Source organism: Heterodontus francisci, chromosome 6, assembly GCF_036365525.1.
Source record: "Heterodontus francisci isolate sHetFra1 chromosome 6, sHetFra1.hap1, whole genome shotgun sequence".
Taxonomy (NCBI): Eukaryota; Metazoa; Chordata; class Chondrichthyes; order Heterodontiformes; family Heterodontidae; genus Heterodontus; species Heterodontus francisci.
Genome location: NC_090376.1, coordinates 71,495,565 through 71,517,347, shown reverse-complemented (window position 1 = coordinate 71,517,347; position 21,783 = coordinate 71,495,565). Strand labels below are relative to the sequence as shown.

Sequence of the window (21,783 nt, the reverse complement as noted above, 5' to 3'; positions counted from 1 at the left end):
GTTGATGTGGTCTACATAGAGTTTAGCAAGGCTTTTGACAAGGTCCCACATGGCAAATTGGTTCAAAAAATGGGATCCAGGGAAATGCAGGTGAATACAAAATTGGCTCAGTGACAGGAAACAAAAGGATAATTGTTGACTGGTGTTTTAGCAACTGGAGGGCTGCTTCCAGTGGCGTTCTGCCGGGCTCAGTACTGGGTCCCCTGCTTTTTGTTAACGATTTGGACGCAAATGTAGGGGGCATGATCAAGAAGTTTGCGGATGACACAAAGATTGTCTGTGTGGTAGATAGTGAGGATAGCTGCAGGAAGATATTAATGGTCTGGTCAGATGGGCAGAAAAGTGACAAATGGAATTCAACTTGGAGAAGTGTGAGCTGATGCATTTGGGGAGGTCAAACAAGGCAAAAGAATACACAATTAATGGGAAAATACTGAGAAGTGTAGAGGAAGTGAGGGACCTTGGAGTGAATGTACACAGATCCCTGAAGGTAGCAGGACAGGTCGATGAGGTGGTCAAGAAGGCATATGGAATCCTTTCCTTTATTAGTCGAGGTATAGAATACAAGAGCAGGGAGGTTATGCTGGAACTGTATAACTCGTTGGTTAGGCCACAACTTGAGTACTGTGTGCAGTTCAGGTCACCTCATTACAGAAAGGATGTAACTGCACTGGAGAGGGTACAGAGGAGATTTACGAGGATGTTGCCAGGACTGGAAAAATGCAGTTATGGGGAAGGATTGGATAAGCTGGGGTTATTCTCCTTGGAATAGAGAAGGCTGAAGGGAGATCTGATTGAAATGTACAAAATTTTGAGGGGCCTGGATAGAGTGGGTGTGAAGGGTCTATTCACCTTAGCAAAGACGAGGGGGCATAGATTTAAAGTGATTGGAAGAAAAATTAGAGGGAAGATGAGGAAAAACATTTTCACCCAGAAGGTGGTGGTGATCTGGAACTTACTGCCTGAAAGGGTAGTTGAGGTAGAGACCCTCAACTCATTCAAAAGGAGTCTGGATATGCACCTCAAGTGTCGTAAGCTGCAGGGCTATGGACCAAATGCTGGAAAGTGGGAGAATAGGTAGATCGTTATTCGGCCAGCACAGATACAATGGGCCAAATGGCCTCTTTCTGTGTCTTAGACGTTCTATGATTCTACGTGTGGAACCTGATGTATTGGTTCAGATTTTGCGACCAGCAGCGAAGCAAAGCTGCGCACTACTTACCTTAAACAGCTTGGCTGAGAGATCTAGCTATCTCTGTGGCAAGAACTTTGACCGTTGCCGTGCAATTGATTTAGCATTCTTTAATGGGGATTCCCAGCAATGGGCAGCTTGATGTCATTGCTACAGTTCAAACAGCCAATCACATTAAAGCAGTCTCAGACAGCCAATCAGGAAATGAAAAACACTAATAATCAAATCACATTTTTATTTATTTTATTTATTTTTATTTTATTTAGAGATACAGCACTGAAACAGGCCCTTCGGCCCACCGAGTCTGTGCCGACCAACAACCACCCATTTATACTAATCCTACATTAATCTCATATTCCCTACCACATCCCCCACCATCTACCTACACTAGGGGCAATTTACAATGGCCAATTTACCTATCAACCTGCAAGTCTTTGGCTGTGGGAGGAAACCGGAGCACCCGGCGGAAACCCACGCGGTCACAGGGAGAACTTGCAAACTCCGCACAGGCAGTACCCAGAACTGAACCCGGGTCGCTGGAGCTGTGAGGCTGCGGCGCTAACCATTGCGCCACTGTTCTCTTCTTGGAGAGCAAAATAAAAATTGGGACAACATGGGGTTAAGGTAGCTAAAATATCATGAACAAACTTTCATAAAAAATAAAAAAAATCTAGTTTAAAAAAAATCACAATGGATATATCTATACATTCCACAAATAACAAAAATCAGAGTCAGATCAGTTATTTATTACTCAGATTGTTGTGAAAATTCAGTTACATCTCATTGAGCAAGGTTTAACTTTTTTATAGGTTTCTGACAGTAATGACAGTGGAAAAGGGCAAGTTGTTGCCAAATCAATTGATTTCATTGATTGCCAGCTCTGGGACAGGGGCCCACAGCGCAGCCTGCTACGAAGCAGTGAATGACAGATCACAACTTCAGGATTTCCATGTCAATTTGCACTTTTGCTAAATCCGGAAGTTGTGGTCAGATTCAGAGGTGCATAGATAATGAACGCTGATAGTTCACCATCAAGCCCACCGTCTGCACCCCGCTCCCCCCACCAAATTCTGGTTCATTGTTTTCCGATGATATCGTTGAGGTGCAGCATGTAGATGAGGCAACGATGCGATGCAGGGGTGGAAAGAGAAGCCATTGCAGGTGATACTCTAGTTATGACGGCATTGACAAAAATGGACCCAGGCGAGGGCAGTCACACCCAGCTGGATGATGGAGGAGAGGCACTAACTGAGGGAGCTGTGGTCAACCATGTCAAAACAGCAGACAGGTCGAGAGGATGAGGAGGGATAGTTCGTCTTTGTCACAGTGACATAGGATTCATTTGTGACTTTGATAAGAACTGTGACATGGGGTGGAAACCTGAATGGAGGGATTCAAACACGGAAAGTTGTGGGAAAGATGGACATGGATTTGGGAGGCGAAAACACGTTCAAGGACTTTGAAGAGAAAAGTGAGGTTGGTGATGAAGCGGTAGTTTGCAAGGAGATATGGTTAAGGAGAGGAGTGACGTTGCCAGATTCGAAAGGGACGGGAGAGTACCTGAGTAGAGGGAATGGTTAACAATATCAATTAACATTGGGGCCAGAAAGGAAATTGGGTCACCAGAAATTTGGTGGGAATAGGGTCGCGAGATCAGAAGGTGGATCTTATGGACAACAACAAGCAGCTGCATTTATATAGCACATTTAATACAGTAAAACATCCAAAGTTGCTTTACAGGAGTGCTATCAAGCAACATTTTTCACCAAGCCACATAAGGAAATATGGCAGATGGCAAAGCCTGGGTTTTAAGGTGCATCCTAAAGGAGGAAAAAGAATTAGAGAGATGGAGAGTTTCAGGGAGGGAATTCCACAGTTTACAGCCTTGGCAGCTGAAGGTGAGGCTACCAAATGGTGGAGAAATTAAAATCAGGGATGTGCACGAGGCCAGAATTGGAGGGGCGCAGATATCTTCGAGGTTTGTACGGCTGGAGGAGGTTTCAGAGATAAGATATGGGCGGCACAGTGGCGCAGTGGTTAGCACTGCAGCCTCACAGCTCCAGGGACCCGGGTTCGATTCTGGGCACTGCCTGTGTGGAGTTTGCAAGTTCTCCCTGTGTCTGCGTGGGTTTTCTCCGGGTGCTCCGGTTTCCTCCCACAAGCCAAAAGACTTGCAGGTTGGTAGGTAAATTGGCCATTATAAATTGTCACTAGTATAGGTAGGTGGTAGGGAAATATAGGGACAGATGGGGATGTTTGGTAGGAATATGGGATTAGTGTAGGATTAGTATAAATGGGTGGTTGCTGGTCGGCACAGACTCGGTGGGCCGAAGGGCCTGTTTCAGTGCTGTATCTCTAATCTAAAAAAAAGAAGGGACAAGACCATGGAGGGATTTGAAAACAAGAATTGTAAAATTGAGGCATTGCTCAACCAGGAGCTCGGAGAGGGCATCTGGGGAGATTGGAGGGAAACTAGAGAAAAATGTGAGTTTAGGGCTAGGGTAAAGGGAAACCTGAAGAAATGTTTGCCCTGGCTGGGTAGGGGAAGGGAAGGAAGTGACAGAGACAGCTGAATACGACAACTTAAGTTTTTTTTACACAGGCTTCTTGGTATGAAGTGTACTTCATCTGTATGCCAATTATTAATTTGCAATATGATGTGGTGAAGGAAAAGACCATTCCAGGTTGTTTTTGAAAACCTATAAATTTTATTTAAAAAGTCTTAAAGGATAAAAATAGGCAACACTACAAATATATTGTGCCTAATAGTATGTAGAGAAAACATAGGCTGATGTTTTGGTTAAAAATCCTTACAATTGGAAATGAAGCAAACAAGCCCCTTTGCAACAACATACAAAATGATGATGTGAAGGAATAACAATTAAACCTGGAAAAAAATTAAAGTTCTGTTGATCAAGTCATGCATAAATATAACAGACTCTCAGGCTATTCTTTGTCCTCCTATGTTCTGAGGCCACACAGCTTCTTTCTGAGGGAATGAAATTTCCATACCTCGGTGAGACGCAGGAGGGCAGGTTACAAGGCAGGAGGGGGCATGGGCCATAAAACTAGTTTGGTGTTTCTTTTTAATTGCATTGGAGAAGGTAGTCATCAGGGAGAGAGTAAAATATCTTAACTTCCTTCAGGGCATCAATTTCTTCCAAAATTAATCAGAGCATATTTGCATACAATTTTTAGTGCTGAACAAGGTATTCCATTCCTCAGCAGTGTTAATTATGATAAAATGGCAGTCAAGGAGATGATTAGATGCTTTGAAGGAGTCCAGGACACCATAGAATTCATCTCAACTCCAGTGACCATGTGCAGTTCATCAATAATCATGTTGAAGGCACTTTCCCACACGTGCTACTAATGCTTCATGCAGATTCAGAGCCAATGGATTTTTCTTGCACTTCGTACAATGTTTTATTTTTGGAGAGCTGTGTCATGCTTGCTGAGATTGCACCAGACAAGTTAAATGGTTAAAGATAATGCTTAGTGTTTCTGAAATCTAACACTAATCTAAAGATTGGATAAGCTAGGGTTGTTTTCCTTCGAGCAGAGGAGGCTGAGGGGTGACTTAACTGAGGTTTACAAAATTATGTGGGGCCTAGATAGAGTAGACAGGAAGGACCTGTTTCCCCTAGTGGAGAGGTCAATTACCAGGGGGCACATATTTAAAGTGATTGGTAGAAGGATTAGAAGGGACATGAGGAAAAGGTTTTCACTCAGAGGGTGGTGGGTGTCTGGAATTCACTGCCCGGATCAGTGGTGGAGAGAAACCTTCAACTCATTTAAAAGATACCTGGGCCTGCATCTGAAGTGCTGTAGCCTGCAAGGCTGTGGACCAGGTACTGAAAGGTGGCATGAGATTGGTCGGCTAGTTTTTTCAGCCAGCGCAGACACGATGGGCTGAATGACCTCTTTGAGCCGTAACTTTTCTATGGTTCTATGTAATGGGCAATATGTAATAATTCTATGTAATAGAATATAGCAATATATTTGTGGTGTTCTTGTTGGGGTTGGTTGATACTTTTTTGTCTTTGCATAATCTGGCAAGTCATTTTCACAAGCATGTAGAGTCACTTTAAACACAAAAAAAAACTTGAAATAGTTCTCTGGGGATGGTTAACAATCATGTTTAAGTGAAGAATAAGAAATAAGAACATTGTCACATGCACCATTTCAATTCTAGACACAAATATTCCATTTCTTATGATACGCCACTAAAACAAAAGATAAAATTTAAGTCCCAACAGCAGCCAACATTTATTATTCCAGCTTCAAAATGTTTACTCAACACACTTGTGATGGACATCTTAAGAATGGGTGAAGGCTACTGGGACATTGGGCTTACCTACACCACGAAGGTTCAATATTAGAAATATATAGTTAATTCAACTCCACAGGAAAACAATATTCATAATTTGACAAGTTTTGCACTGTACATTCTACAGAAAAATATCAAATTAAGTTTATACAATAGGCTGTTGACCATGGCTGGGTTCAGAACTTTTGGTTTACCTTAATACTGATATTTATTTATAGTGGATTATTTACAGCCAACAAAATCGGAACTCAGTGATGCCATTGATTCTCTAGCCAGCGGAGAAGCCCCTGGGAAGGACGGCATTACCCCTGAAATAATCAAGAGTGCCAAGCCTGCTATACTCTCAGCACTACATGAACTGCTTTGCCTGTGCTGGGACGAGGGAGCAGTACCACAGGACATGTGCGATGCCAATATCATCACCCTCTATAAAAACAAAGGTGACCGCGGTGACTGCAACAACTACCGTGGAATCTCCCTGCTCAGCATAATGGGGAAAGTCTTTGCTCGAGGCGCTTTAAACAGGCTCCAGAAGCTGGCCGAGCGCATCTACCCTGAGGCACAGTGTGGATTTCGTGCAGAGAGATCGACCGTTGACATGCTGTTCTCCCTTCGTCAGATACAGGAGAAATGCCGCGAACAACAGATGCCCCTCTACATTGCTTTCATTGATTTCACCAAAGCCTTTGATCTCGTCAGCAGACGTGGTCTCTTCAGACTACTAGAAAAGATCGGATGTCCACCAAAGCTACTAAGTATCATCACCTCATTCCATGACAATATGAAAGGCACAATTCAGCATAGCAGCACCTCATCAGACCCCTTTCCTATCCTGAGTGGTGTGAAACAGGGCTGTGTTCTCGCACCCACACTGTTTGGGATTTTCTTCTCCCTGCTGCTCTCACATGCGTTCAAGTCCTCTGAAGAAGGAATTTTCCTCCACACAAGATCAGGGGGTAGGTTGTTCAACCTTGCCCGTCTAAGAGCGAAGACCAAAGTACGGAAAGTCCTCATCAGGGAACTCCTCTTTGCTGACGATGCTGCTTTAACATCTCACACTGAAGAGTGTCTGCAGAGTCTCATCGACAGGTTTGCGGCTGCCTGCAATGAATTTGGCCGAACCATCAGCCTCAAGAAAACGAACATCATGGGACAAAACATCAGAAATGCTCCATCCATCAATATCGGCGACCACGCTCTGGAAGTGGTTCAAGAGTTCACCTACCTAGGCTCAACTATCACCAGTAACCTGTCTCTCGATGCAGAACTCAACAAGCGCATGGGAAAGGCTTCCACTGCTATGTCCAGACTGGCCAAGAGTGTGTGGGAAAATGGCGCACTGACACGGAACACAAAAGTCCGAGTGTATCAAGCCTGTGTCCTCAGTACTATGGCAGCGAGGCCTGGACAACGTATGTCAGCCAAGAGCGATGTCTCAATTCATTTCATCTTCGCTGCCTCCGGAGAATACTTGGCATCAGGTGGCAGGACCGTATCTCCAACACAGAGGTCCTTGAGGCGGCCAACATCCCCAGCTTATACACACTACTGAGTCAGTGGTGCTTGAGATGGCTTGGCCATGTGAGTTGCATGGAAGATGGCAACATCCCCAAAGACACATTGTACAGCGAGCTCGCCACTGGTATCAGACCCATTGGCCGTCCATGTCTCTGCTTTAAAGACGTCTGCAAACGCGACATGAAGTCCTGTGACATTGATCACAAGTCGTGGAAGTCAGTTGCCAGCAATCGCCAGAGCTGGCGGGCAGCCATAAAGGCGGGCTAAAGTGTGGCGAGTCGAAGAGACTTAGCAGTTGGCAGGAAAAAAGACAGAAGCGCAAGGGGAGAGCCAACTGTGTAACAGCCCCGACAAACAAATTTTTCTGCAGCACCTGTGGAAGAGTCTGTCACTCTAGAATTGGCCTTTATAGCCACTCCAGGCGCTGCTCCACAAACCACTGACCACCTCCAGGCGCTTACCCATTGTCTGTCGAGACCAGGAGGCCAAAGAAGAAGATGATTTACTAGATTATACACCCAGTATCAATATAACTATCAATTTTTTTTATGACAGCACCACAAACATTCATTCTAAAATCAATACAATTTTGATTCACAATTTTTACAACTCACATTTGAACTGACACCATTCATGCAAGTACATACTTCTGATTGTAGAGGTTTGTATACATCAGGGCATGTTGGAATTTATACAGAAAAACTGAAGTTTTCTATCTTGTGAGGTCTTATTTAACCTTCCAATGATCTGCATCCACCACACACAAAGTAAAATCTGCTTTGAGAACCTCCATCCCAAAGTGCATGGTCATTTTGATCCAAAGCTAAACTGAAAGTGTCCAATTACCAATCTCAAAATTGATACCTCTGCAGAGCATGAAGAGATAGATGGATGGAATTATAGTGTGGAGAATGCAAATCATTTAAAGATTAAACTAAACAATCTTGTTTCTGCATTAAACATCCTCTACAAATTGTAGGAGCGAAATAAAGTACAATCATCTCTAACTTCTTCTAGTTCTGATGAAAGGCCATCAAATTCTGTTTCTCTCTCCATGGATGGTATCTGACCAACTGAGCATATTCAGATTCCCAGCATCTGTACTATTTTGTTTTTGTAGTATAACTAAGGATGAGAAATCTCTGCAGAGGAGCCATAATACAAACTGGCAGGACAGACGGGTCAAAGATCTTGTCTGATCAGTAGAATGTAAATGGAAATGTTCACTAATGTCACACAAACCGGAAGTGCGATGATTCAAACTATGGACTAACTCCGAAGAGTTAAGAAAAATTTACTTTGTCTTTTAAAAAATGAACCTTTATTTTAAAAAGTGAACAATGGTCCAAAATGGCTGAAGGAAAAGGAACTGGCCTTTGTGTACTCTAACAGTCTGCCAAAGGCAAAGGACAAATCTTCAAAGCTAAGAGAATCAATTGCACCCCATCCCAAAACATTCCAGAATTGAATGTCTTCTTCTGAAACAAAGAAGGTGTGAAGTGGCCATGTCCTGGACCATTGTGTGATCTGGGGAAGAGATGAGAATGTCTCCTACCAGGAGGTGACAAGGACACAGTTTTACTTTAAAAAAAAGCCAGCCTAAAGCCAGAGAGAGAGAGAGAGAGAGAGAGAGAGAAACAAAATCGAGCAGCTTGTGTTCCAGCAAGCCAGAAGGCACATGCCCTGCTGTAAAATCCTACATCTATATTAGACAGCAGAAATCAGAAGTGCCCCACCATCTTCAACTGAACTTTCATTCAGGAGCGAAATCTACAATCGTTTCAGGTCTACACCCACGAGAACTTGATTTCCAGGATAATTCAACAGCTTTATCGTCATCTCCCGCTCATTAAAAGTCACCTTCCTTGTTCCCTCTCTATGTCGTGTGTGTGTGTGCGCGTGCGCAACTACAGGCCAGTCGGTTTAACCTCAGTGCTGAGGAAGCTTTAAGAAACGATAATCCGGGACAAAGTTAATAGTCACTTGGACAAATGTGGGTTAACTAACAAAAGCCTGCACTGATTTGTTAAGGGCAAATTGTGTTTAACTAACTTGCTTGAGTTTTTTGATGAGGTAACAGAGAGGGTTGATGAAGGTAATGCTGTTAATGTGTATATGGACTTCTAAAAGGCATTTGATGAAGTGCCACATTACAGGCTTGTCAGCAAAATTGGAGCCCATGGAATAAAAGGGACAGGAGCAATATGGATACAAAACTGGCTGAGTGACACGAAACAGAGAGTAGTCATTTTTCAGTCTGGAGGAAGGTTCATAGTGGAGTTTTCCAGAGGTCAGTGTTAGGACCCCTGCTCTTCCTGATAATATATTAATAAGCTAGACCTTGCTGTTCAGGGCACAATTCCAAAATTTGTGGGCCATACAAAACTTGGAAGTATTGTGAACTGTAAGGAGGATGGTGTAGAATTTCAAAATGATAGACAGGTTGGTGGAATGGGCAGAAGTGTGGTGGAGGCAGGTTCAATCGAGGCATTCAAGAGGAAATTAAGTTATTATCTGAATAGGAAGAATGTGTAGGGTTATGAGTAGAAGGCAAGAGAGTGAAATGAGGTGAAATGCTCCTTCAGAGAGACAGCACAGATACAACAGGCGAATGACCTCCTACTGTTCTGTAACCATTCTATGATAACTAGGGATAGACAATAAATGGTGCCTTGTCTGAATCAGTTAATATCCTGCGAACAAATATTTATAATATAATTCCCCAAACTGTTTCTAGCACTAAATATTACTAACACAAAGTTAAAGAATAAATAGAGGAAAGCGTTAATACATTTCAACAACTTCGACTATTGGTTAGAATAAGTAAACTACAGTATAATTAACGAATGAGAACATTATGCTGATATTCCTTGACTTATGGAGTTTCCCTGTTGTCTCCTTTGAATGGAAAAGGAGGATCAGATTCAAGTTTCGAGATAGAGATTTGACGCTGAGGTAGAAGGCAAAGTTTTAAAAAGTGTAAAATGGCTTTTCCCTTCACACTTTGGGCATTTATTTGTTCTACGCTGAGGGAAGAAAACTGTCTATATTCCCTTTCATAAAATAATTAACATAAAGTTAGGATTGGAACAACATTCGATCTTTCTGTACATCTCCCTCTCCAACCTGAGTCCAGCTGTTATGCATCACTTGCTGCTTCCGCCGAAATGATTGACGTGCTGAACCGACAGGTGGACGTTGCCGCTGCAACCAATCAGAGGTCAGCTCTTACGGTGCGTCTACACGTCATTGCGCAGGCGCAGACCAACGCAACTACCATATGTCTGAAAGAGATTTTAAAAAGTGACAAGAGTGAGGAAACAGTGCGAAAAAGGATGGGAAAGAAACAGAAAAACAAGAGTGAGGACAAGTGAGTGTTGATCTGCCAACTGTTCCATTTATTCGCAGTTGAAAAGATAGGCTGTCACAGAGGGGGGAAGTATGTTGCTGAAGCTGTTGCCTGTTTAGGCCGCTGCCTGGACCTGCTGCTTCTGATCGAGTGCAGAGAAACCCAGGTTCCTATCATAAACGTGACGCAATAGCGGCAGGCTGGCGTGCTTATGATTGGGGTTAACGTTAATTCGTTCTGTGGGATGGGAGAATTCGAGGCCCTCTCCTCATCCCTCCCTCTCTGACAGTCATTTACTTTTCTTATGAACCTGATGATTCTTCATAGGTTTAGAATTTTGCTTCCACAGACTTCATCTATAATTTTAGAAGTGAATCTAGTGACTTCGCCCCCCACCACCCCCCCAAAGGAATCAAGGGCCATACTGCAAAAAATGTTACTTTTGACATTTTTTTTTGATGCATTTTGGTGCAGACTTTTATATGTCTGAATCACAACTAATTTTAAGTTGTTTAACACTTCTGTTAAAATAGCTGACAAAAACATGCCCTGTAAGCACATAAAGTGTTCATCTGGTAATTTTACCAACAGTAACTTATAGGTTCTGATCTTACAATTACTCACTAATCATATGATGGTCAAGATTAATAATATTGCCTTCATCATAGCAATACATACAGGTCTTTGTCAGAAGATGGTTGCTTAAATTGCCTTGATCTTCTCTATTGCCATCTTTTGTCTTTGGAGCCAGGGCCTTTTGTGAGTTGTTACGACCAGGTGAGAAAGGTGTTTAGAGGTCCCTCTCAGCCTTCACCTGGTCTTAATGTAACAGGGTTTAATTTTAAACTTAAACTCTAATTTGGTTAACGACTACAGATACACGACGTGCCGCATTCTAGCATGCCTACGCGATACACACATGCAAATAGAGACAGAAAACAGCAGAAAAAAAATAAAGTGGAAAACTTGAGGCAATATCTGAAGAGTTGTTGTTATGGTTCTTCGAGCTAAAGCCTGGCTCGGGTATAAAATTAAAACCCGACCCAGGCCCGACCCGACAACAACCAACCCGAACCGGGCCCGAGTCCTTTAATTTTTTTAAATGCCCGATCCGACCCGAAAATAACAAACATATTATTGAAAGAGATAAAAATTGTAGATTAAAACGAAAACAACACGAAACAAAACAGTACAGTCCAGCCCGACGTGACCCAAGCCCGAATGCTGGATATAGAATACAGACCCGACCCGAACCCGACACGTGGTCAGGTTCGGGTCAGGTAGCCAGGCTTTATTTCGAGCTTACTGTAGAATCCTTGATTGTACGTATGTTTTGTTGGGGCCCAGTTTTCTTCTTAAACCTTGTGCGCTGTAGGAGGCTTTTCTCCCTTGGGGTTCATGTGTCTCAGTGGATTCAGAGGCTTGTGAGAAAGAGTTGGGAGCAGACAGGAGATAGATCTTCTCAGTCCGAAAAAAACCAGACGCGGTTCAAACTGTTTGTACAAATTCAAAAAACTCAGGTTGTCCAGCAGGTTAGTCATGTGACTAGCTGGTTTGACCATGTTCGTTTGTGTATTCGGCCATCTTAGCAGTCAACCTGGAATGCGAGCTCCCCCACCTTCAACGTCTGGTGATCAAAAGTCCATTATAGGTTGAATGTGCAAGAGAATGGCTGCTTTGTCCTTCCAAACGCTGTCTGTTAATATGCAAATGTCTTTTCCAGCCATGGCTGATCTGTTTAACAAGTCCTTTCTTACTCCAGTAGCAGTTTAAATTCAATGTTCATGACAGAATTAATGTGCCTCATTCTTGGCAGGTGGGGGCCTAGCATGACACCTCCACACCCAGCGGAATGAAATGCGATTTGGGCGGCACAGTGGCGCAGTGGTTAGCACTGCAGCCTCACAGCTCCAGGGACCCGGGTTCGATTCTGGGTACTGCCTGTGCGGAGTTTGCAAGTTCTCCCTGTGTCTGCGTGGGTTTCCTCCGGGTGCTCCGGTTTCCTCCCACTAGCCAAAAGACTTGCAGGTTGATAGGTTAATTGGCCATTATAAATTGCCCCTAGTATAGGTAGGTGGTAGGGAAATATATAGGGACAGGTGGGGATGTGATAGGAATATGGGATTAGTGTAGGATTAGTATAAATGGGTGGTTGATGGTCGGCACAGACTCGGTGGGCCGAAGGGCCTGTTTCAGTGCTGTATCTCTAAACTAAACTAAACTAAAAGGAGCATTTCATTAAAGGGATCGAGAGAAAAATGTAATATACAGAAAAAGCCATGCATTTCTCTCATTTATTCCCATTAATTCACAAATCGTAAAACATATTACAGCTTGTCTTCTCTTGGTGCCAGTGCTGCTTTAATTGCCCCCTTTTTGGCATCCCAATAAACATGTTCTTTTTTTTTTTGAAATTTCTCTTCTATTTGCCCATTTCCATGCCTAGGGTCTTTGTTCCTGTTGAGGTCTGAAAAGGGGGATAGGTGGTTTCTCTATGGTTCTGACTGTGGGGGAGGATTGTTTGCTAATCTCCCCTTTGTCCCAGAGGACACTCCTGCTTGCAGGTATTTGTGTAGACTCTACTGCACTGCCCTGTGACTTCGACAAGGTGAGGCATCACCCTCACAGTTTCTGTGCCCCGCCGAGGTCTTTCTTTGTCTCTGCAGGTTCCTGAAAATGCTGTTCGTAACTCTGGTGGGGTGCAGCTAGTGTCTGCATCTACGTAGGAGGATGTGGGGTCTAACTTTTCAAATTTTTCTGGGGTTGGCTGACCGGACAGTAGGGGTTATTATCCGGAATTCCTCCCAGACTTCCTTTAACCTGCCCTCCTGGTCACATTTTCCCCTTCCTTGTCTAAACTTTTGCAAGCCTTGTGCCTGCCTGACCCTTTTTGTTCTCGGCAAGGGTCCCTTACAGTTCACCAGCCCTCTGCTGGAGTGTCCTCCTAATACTGGTATAGGTTTCCTGTAGGTTGGGGTTTCCCCTCAACCTGGCACATGTGGCAACTCCTGCAGGACTCCACCACATCTTTGTGGAGTTTTGACCAGTCAAACTGTGGTCTTATGTGGGCTTTGGTATTTCGTATACCGGCATGTACAGCCACTGTAGTTTCATGGGCCCTTCTTAATATTTCTCTCCGGTTCCTCTGTGGCACCACTAACTGGTGAACTACTGTCCACTCCTTGCTCTCCGATCTGTGAGGAGAACTCCATTTTCTTGCTCTCAGGTCTGTGAGGAGAACTCCATTTCCTCATCAGTACCTCATTCTTTAAATAGTAGCAATCAGGGATTCCCTCTGTCTCCTGAAGAACCCAACAAATCAGCGTCCACATCTTCAAACCGGAAGCCTCAGGACCACCAAAGGGACGTTGCGTGACCACCGAATTCAGCCTGAAGCCAGCTGAGTCAATTTTATTGTTTTTATTTAGGTCGGTTTAAGTGCAGTAAGGTTAACCTTTTTGAGAAATTCGAGGAATCCTGTCCGATTGGCTGTTTCTATGATCACGGCACATAAACAGTCAAACTCTCACTAAATTGACAAGTATATCCACTTAAAAAAAAAAATCTGTTGTGGTCAGTCAAGGGGAGGGAAAAGAGGGGAGCCCTTTAACTCCTCCTCACCTGATCGTAACAGAAATTTGGGGGTTCTATGACTGCAATCAACCCCAAAGACAAATGAGAAATTAGAAGCAGGAAACCAAATTGTTCCCCAGCATTAATTTTAAAAACTTCAATGCAGGTTTTCTTGTATTTCAGGGCTTGAGGACAAAAATGTCCCCATTTGAAGCCAGTACCTTCCTAGAACAGAGTTAAGTAACTTGGGATAGTTTAAAAGCCCTATCCGTTGAAGAGTTAAGGAGTATTGCCAGGCAATTTGAGATAAGTATCCATCCAAAAGCTAGGAAACCCAAAATCCTAAAACTTATGGCCAACCATTTTGAAATTGAGACTCGAGCTAGAATTCCAAGAAACAGAAAAGGAAAGGGAAAGAGAATTCCAGGAACGGAAGGAGGAAAGAAAGAGAGAAAATTCCAGGAAAGGGAGAAGAAAGAGCTTTCCAGGATGGGAAGCAGGAAAGAGAGTTAAGGCAGCTCAAATTGAATAGGGGAAGACCCAGTGACGGCACTGCTAGTGAAGGAACTACCCCTAGCTCAGGATCGAGTGCTGAGCTCTTAAAGTTCTCCTAATTGATACCAAAATTCGAAGAGGGGGATGTGGAAGCATTTTTCATCTCATTTGAAAAGCTTGCAAAACAGTTGAAGTGGCCAGCGGAGGGCTGGACCCTGCTACTGCAAAGCAAATTAACAAGAAACGCTCATGAGGTTTATTCCCTATTGTCTGACGAGAGCTCATCAAACAATGAGATTACCAAAATTGCTATCCTGAGCACAAATGAGCTGGTACAGGAGGCATAACACCAAAAATTCTGAACTCTCCAAAAACTACCTGAACAAACTTACCTCGAGATTGAAAGAGTTATGCAATTCACTTTCAAGTGATGGATACAGGCACTTAAGATAGAGCCCACCTATGAAAACCTCAGCGAGATGATCCTCCTCAAGCAGTTCTAAAACTCACTTTCCCCTTTCCATAAAAGTCCATGTGAAGGAACAAAAGATTCCAAGCGCCAGCAGGCAGCAACCCTGGCTGATGGTTGAGCTTGTACATAAGCCCTTGCCCCAAGGGAAACCTTTCCCTCGTCACCTCCAAAAACCTGAACGAGATAGAAGGTGGGAGGGTGATAGGAGGATGAACAGCCATGGGTGAGAAGGGAAAGCTGGAAACACAAGGGGGCCCTCTTTAGAACATAAAGAAATGTGCTGAGAACAGGAGTGATGCCAAAAGCCTCTATGTTTCCATTGCAACAAGATAAGTCACCTTCAAGCTGACGTCGAGAAGTTACAGGGAAAACACATATGATTAGTCAGGGTACACCAGACCAATGCAGAAAAAGGGGCCCTGACGGAAAGCACAGCTGGCTCTAACTGCGGCAGTAAGTCCCTGTGAATGTACTGCTGTGAGTGCGGGAGAACTAATCAAAATCCGAGAGTTACCAGGATTTTGTGTCCAAAGGAAAAGTGTCCCCGTATCCCTCGTGAGGCAACTAAGCCCATAGTCATACTTGGGGATACAGGGGCCACCCAATCCCTTCTGCTGGGGAAAGTCATGACCTTTTTCCCCAGAGAGTGCATTGAATGCCAAAGTATTAGAAATGGTATCGAGGGAAGATATATGCCCATACCTTTTATAATCAGGTGCACCTGGAGTGCAACCTTATTTCAAGACCATTAACCCCGTGGGGATTGTCCCTTGTTTACCAGTGGACGAGTCGACCTGGTTGGCATAGGGAGTGCGACGGTGGTAGCTTCCTAGTTGTCTTAGATTGAACAAAGTTGGAGAGACAGAGGTGTTACAGGAGAAGGTCCCTGGCATTTTCCCTGATTGTTTGGTGACCCGGTCCATGGCCATACTTGTTCCGCAGAGGAGGCTGAACCTGCACCGCAGACAGATGTCCCTGCTGTCTGGCTATCTGAAACCTTTGGGAATTTAAAGGAACCAAAGGAAGTGTTAAGAAGGTCTTAACGTTTCGGGTCAGTGACCCTTCTTCGGAACTCCGAAGAAGTTCCGAAGAAGGGTCACTGACCCAAAACGTTATCTCTGCTTCTCTTTCCACAGATGCTGCCAGACCTGCTGAGTGGTTCCAGCATTTCTTGTTTTTATTTCAGATTTCCAGCATCCGCAGTATTTTGCTTTTATTTATGTTAAGAAGGTCCTCCTTGGTTGAGGCTCAGCAAGCTGACCCAGTGTTAAAAAAGTTAGCACAGACTACCCAAACTGAAGCTGAAGCAGAGGGTGTTCCAGAATGCTACTATTTCATGAATGAGGTGCTGATGAGGAAGTGGAGACCTCCTCACAGACCTGCAGACGACCAGATAGTGGTACTGCTGAGATACCGTAGGGAAATATTGAGAATAGTCCACGCAGTTCCAATAGCTGGATATGTTGGTATCCGAAAAACCCAAGCCTGCATAAGACAGTATTTTTTACTGGCCACAACTCCACAAGGATGTAGTGGAGTTCTGTAAAACTTGCCAACTTGCCAGGTTGTGGGAAGCCCCTGGAATAAAACCTGCACCCCTAATTCCCGTACCAGCTTTTGGGAAACCATTCAGCAGAGTGCTGGTGGATTGTGTCGGGGCCCCTGCCGAAAACCAAAGGGGGCTACCAGTATCTTCTCACCATTATGGATGTGGCTACCCGATTTCCAGAGCCTACCCCCCCCCCCCCCCCCCCCCCCCCCAAGAACTATCTCTGCCAAAGTAGTGGTTAGTGGAGGAGCTAACCCAATTCTTTACCCAATTATGGGCTGCCTGCCGAGATCCAGTCAGATCAGGGCATGAATTTTATGTCCAGTATATTTCAAAAGGTCATGGGTAATCTGGGCATAACCCAGCTAAAGTCCTTAGCCTACCACCTACAGTCAGAACGGGCTTTAGAATAGGATCACCAGACCCTAAAGACAATGATCAGGGCATACCGCTATGAGTAACCCCATGACTGTGACAAAGGGCTGGGATTTCTTCTGTTTGCTACCAGGGACTCGCCCAATGTGTCCACTGGCTTTAGTTCCTTTGAATTAGTTTATGGACATGAGGTGAAAGGTCCTCTTAAGCTAATCAAGGAGAGATGTTTAGGACACAGGGATGAACCTTCCATGTTAAACTACATCTCCAGGTTCCGTGAGTGGCTCACGAGAACCTGTGTGGTGGCTCAGGGACACCTTAAAACCTCCCAGACAGCTATGAAAAGGCAGGCAGATAAACATGCCAAGGTCAGAACATTTTGGCCCAGAGACCATTTGTCAGTGCTACTACCAATACAGGGTGAACCACTGAAAGCCCAGGTCAGTGGCCTGTACAGAGTAATAAAGAGAATTAGCCAGGTGAATTATATAATTGACACCCCAGATCGTAGGAAAAAGCAAAGGCTGTGCCACATCAATATGTTAAAACGTTATCACAGCCGGGTAGGGGACAAACAAACACGTGTCTGTCAGGCAGCCAGGAAAGAGGAGGGTGAAAGGGACAGTGAGGATGAGTTAGAGAGAGGCCTAGAGGATTCCCAAGTCGAACCTCCTACTATCTGGTTAGTTAACACCAAAATGTTAGGGAGATTAGACACCGTACTCTCCCATTTAAACGCAGAACAGAGAGGTGACCTAACAAGGATGCTCACAGCTTTTAAAAAGATCTGCAGGGACAAATCAGGGTGCACAGCTCTAGCCCTACATGAAGTGGATGTGGGAGAGACCCCTCCCATAAAACAAAATCCCTATCTCTTGGGTCCTGGGAAACTGACCCATGTTCGGGAGGAAATTCAGTACATGCTGATTGAGCCCAGTCAGAGCAGCTGGAATTCCCCAGTTGTGCTCGTGCCCAAGCCCAATGGCTCAACAAAGCTCTGCGTTGATTACGGGAAGGTTAATGCAGTGACCAGAGCTGACTCCTACCCAATTTCCCGCCTGGAAGACTGTATCGATAGATTAGGAAATGCCATCTACGTAACAAATGGGCGGCGCAGTGGTTAGCACCGCAGCCTCACAGCTCCAGGGACCCGGGTTCGATTCTGGGTACTACCTGTGCGGAGTTTGCAAGTTCTCCCTGTGTCTGCATGGGTTTCCTCCCACAGCCAAAAGACGTGCAGGTGATAGGTAAATTGGCAGTTGTAAATTGCCCCTAGTGTAGGGAGGTGATAGGGAATATGGGATTACTGTAGGGTTAGTATAAATGGGTGGTTGTTGGTCGGCACAGACTCGGTGGGCCGAAGGGCCTGTTTCAGTGCTGTATCTCTAAATAAAAAAAAAAATAAATAAAATAGACTTGCTCAAAGGAAAATGGCAGGTACCCTTCACCACCCGAGCTAAAGAGATCTCAGCTTTTGTTACCCCAGCTGGCTTATTCTAGTGCCGGCTGATGCCATTTGGATTAAGAAATGTCCCAGCCACCTTGCAAAGGCTGATGAACCAGGTAGTGGCTGGCCTGCCCAATTGTGTAGTGTACCTGGATGATCGGTTAATATGCAGTGACACCTGGGGGGGACCATCTAGACTAGTTAGAAGCCCTCTTCTGAAAGTTACAGTTGGCTGACCTAGTGGTAAATCTTGCAAAGAACGAGTTCAGTAAAGCTCAGGTAACCTACCTAGGGCATTTTGTGGGTCAAGGGCAGATGCTGCCCAGAGCAGCGAGGGTACCGGCGTTGATGGATTTTCCCATCCCCACGACCAAATGGGAAATAATGTGATCTTTGGGGATGCGTGGGTTTTACCGCAAGTTCGTCCCAAACTTTAGCACTATAGCCGCCCCACTGACAGACTTGTTACAGAAAAGAGCGAAGGTAGTGTGGTCAGGGAGGTGCCAAACAGCTTTCAAGGGGCTGAAAGCCATGGTAACCAATCCGCCAGTGCTAGCAACTCCAAATTTTAAGAAACCATTTAAAGTGGCAGTTGATGCTAGTGACCTAGGGGTAGGTGCCATCCTGCTCCAAAAGATGACGAACTAGGCGTTGAGAGATAGTTGGGTATTTCTCCAAGAAATTAAGCAGATACTGTAATGTGGCGAAGGAAACTCTGGGACTTTTGCTGGCTGCCAAGCACTTTGAAGTATATGTCTGAAATGGATATAGAGAGACCATAGCTTATACCGATCACAATCCTTTGACGTTGGTGGAGAAATTCAAAAATCCGAATGCAAGGCTTTTTTGATAGAGCCTGCTTTTTCAGCCTTACCACCTAAAGATTACCCACATTGCAGGGAAAAACAATGTGATAGCTGATGCTTTATCCAGAGTCTAACTCAGCACAAACTCGTGCCAAATGAAAACTAACCAGAGCATAGCTATGGCAATGTGAGATTGATAAGTGAGTGTTTGAGGATGAATGCGAGTTTACTTTTTTTTATTTACAACCGTACAATGAAATGCTGCTGTCGCACATTTCATTTTGCGTGATGTGGAGATGTCATGAAAATGTGCGCTGTCGAATGTTTTTTTTTAATCCACTGGCTGGAAACAGGAATGTTTAACTGGTGGAGACGAACCACTCCAACCTTGCAAGCTTCGAGCTCTGTCTGCTGACCGTGAGCACAGAGTCATATCCCCTGCTGCAGACTCTGGTGTTCAGTGGTTTAATTGATCTGTGTTTGATTGTGTTAGTCTATTTACCGATCGATGCTTAATGACTTAAGCCTGAGTAACTGAGAGTAGAGAACTTTTCGGAAAGAACAGAGATCTCCCTTGAAGGAATTCAGCCGCATTGCTGTCTCCCAGAGAACCACTGAATCAGTGTCTACATCTTCAAACCTGAAGCCAGAGTACCACCAAAGGAAAGTCACGTGACCACTGAAGCCAGCTGAGTCACCAACCTCCACAGACTGTATACTCCTTTTATTTATCTGGATTCTAATTCAACCAATCTATCCTTCTCCACTCTGTAACCTATTTGTGTGCTTGTGTGTGTGAAAGTTGGAGCGCATTTTATTATTTTTACTTAGATCGGTTTAAGTACAGTAAAGTTAACCTCTTTGTTAAATTCAAGAAAACCTGATTGTTTATGTGTTGTGATCATAAAAAGAACCAGTTAAACACTCACTGAATTGGCAAGTATATCCACTTAAAAAAGAAATAAATCTGTTGTGGTCAAACAAGGAGAGGGAAAAGAGGGGAGCCCTTCGACCCCTGCTCACCTGATCGTACCAGTGTGTAGATCCGGAAACCTGAAGTAAGTGAGGAAGGGATGCATGAAAGAACAATCTAGATTTCAAAAAATGAAGCATATCAAAAGTGCTGAGTTTCAACTTTGTTTGTGCCAGTTGTTGTTTACAGTGACACTATTATTGAATTTGTTGGTATATCTCATTTAAAACTTGTGGCTTTTTGGTAGGGTGTAATTTTTCTGGTTCTTGATAATTTGGAACTTTGGCTGCTCATGATGGGATATGCTTGTATAATTTTCCTCAAAGCTTGATTATTTTGGTCTTGTATCCACAACAATTGACACCACTTAATGGGTATATGATTATCACAATTTATTTATGTTGGATTTCTAACCTCTGGTTTCATGCTTTCATCTACTGTCGTTAAGTATGGTAACGATTTTTTTGTGGACAGATGTATGAAGACTGATTTAGATCAAAGAACAAAGCTTTAAGCAATAGCTTTTTGGTGTGGTGGGGAAATGAGCTTCAGTATCAAAAAGAGAATTATGGCAGCGATTCTTGCTGCTCTTGCCTTTTTGGAAATCAATATTTCTTAGTGTATCCTTCTCAGATTTTCAAATATAATCTGTAAACTGTGGCGTTAAAGAACTACTAGGTGTCAGTTGCAGCTCAGTAGTGGCACTTCTCTGAGTCAGAAGGTCATGGGTTCAAGTCCCACAAATTTGAGCTTGAATCTTGGCTGCTCCTTCAGTGCAGGACCGAGGGAGTGCTGCACTGTTGGAGGTGTATTTTGGATAAGACATTAAACCGAGGCTTCATCTGTCCTCTCACGGGGATGCAAAAAATTCCATCGCACTGTTCAAAAAGAGCAGGGAAGCTCTCCCCTGTGTCCTGGCCAATACGTATCCCTCAATCAACATCACTTAAACAGATTATCTGGCTGCTGTTTGTGGAACCTTGCTGCACACATATTGGCCACTGTGTTTCTTACAGTGCAACAGTGACAGTACCTAAGAAAATAGTACTTCATTGACTTTAAAGCTTATGAATGATGGGGAGGGAAGAGGATCATAGCACCACGCATGCAGTTTCCAGTCTGGGCCATTGGATAGCACCGAGGAGTGGAAATATCAGCTGATATTTCTGCTTCTTGCCTAGAAATGTTGAGGCCATTTGTAGTGATCCTGCTCACACCCTAATTGATATCAACGATCTCAGCATAAATGGGGATCAGGTCTGAAACCTTCTTGATTTGTATGTTTTAATTTCAGATGAGGTAATAAATGAAACATCTTAGCTCTGAGGTGTGCCCATGCCTCCTTAATATTGTCGCTTTGTAATTCCTGCACAAAGTACAGTCAGAACTTTTGTGAAGCAGATTCTTTCAGACTTAAAACAACGGTATTACTCTAGGTGGGGGAAACCAGAATTGTCTATGGTTACATTGGAAAGTCGAATAAGCAGGCTAGGTTTTGGGGAGTAAAAGCAAAATACTACAGATGCTGGAAATCTGAAATAAAAACCAGAAATGCTGGAACTACTCAGCAGGTCTGGGCAGCATCTGTGGAAAGAGGGAACTGTACCTTTGGGACGGGCTCCAACTGAACTGATCTGGGACCACAAGGACTTTTAAGCTAGTAAATGGGGGGGAGGGGGAGGCCTCTGGGCAAGTCAATACAGT

General features: G+C 44.1%; 1 protein-coding gene across 1 annotated transcript in view; it reads left to right on the top strand.

Moving 5' to 3' along the window:
* The first annotated feature begins 10,287 nt into the window (after positions 1–10,287).
* The window catches only part of eif5b (eukaryotic translation initiation factor 5B), a 187,632-nt gene continuing 176,136 nt past the window's right edge, over positions 10,288–21,783 (top strand). The window contains exon 1 of the mRNA XM_068033891.1: positions 10,288–10,410. Coding sequence (XP_067889992.1) covers positions 10,376–10,410 — 35 coding nt within the window. The 5' untranslated portion in view covers positions 10,288–10,375. The remainder of the gene's footprint in view (positions 10,411–21,783) is intronic.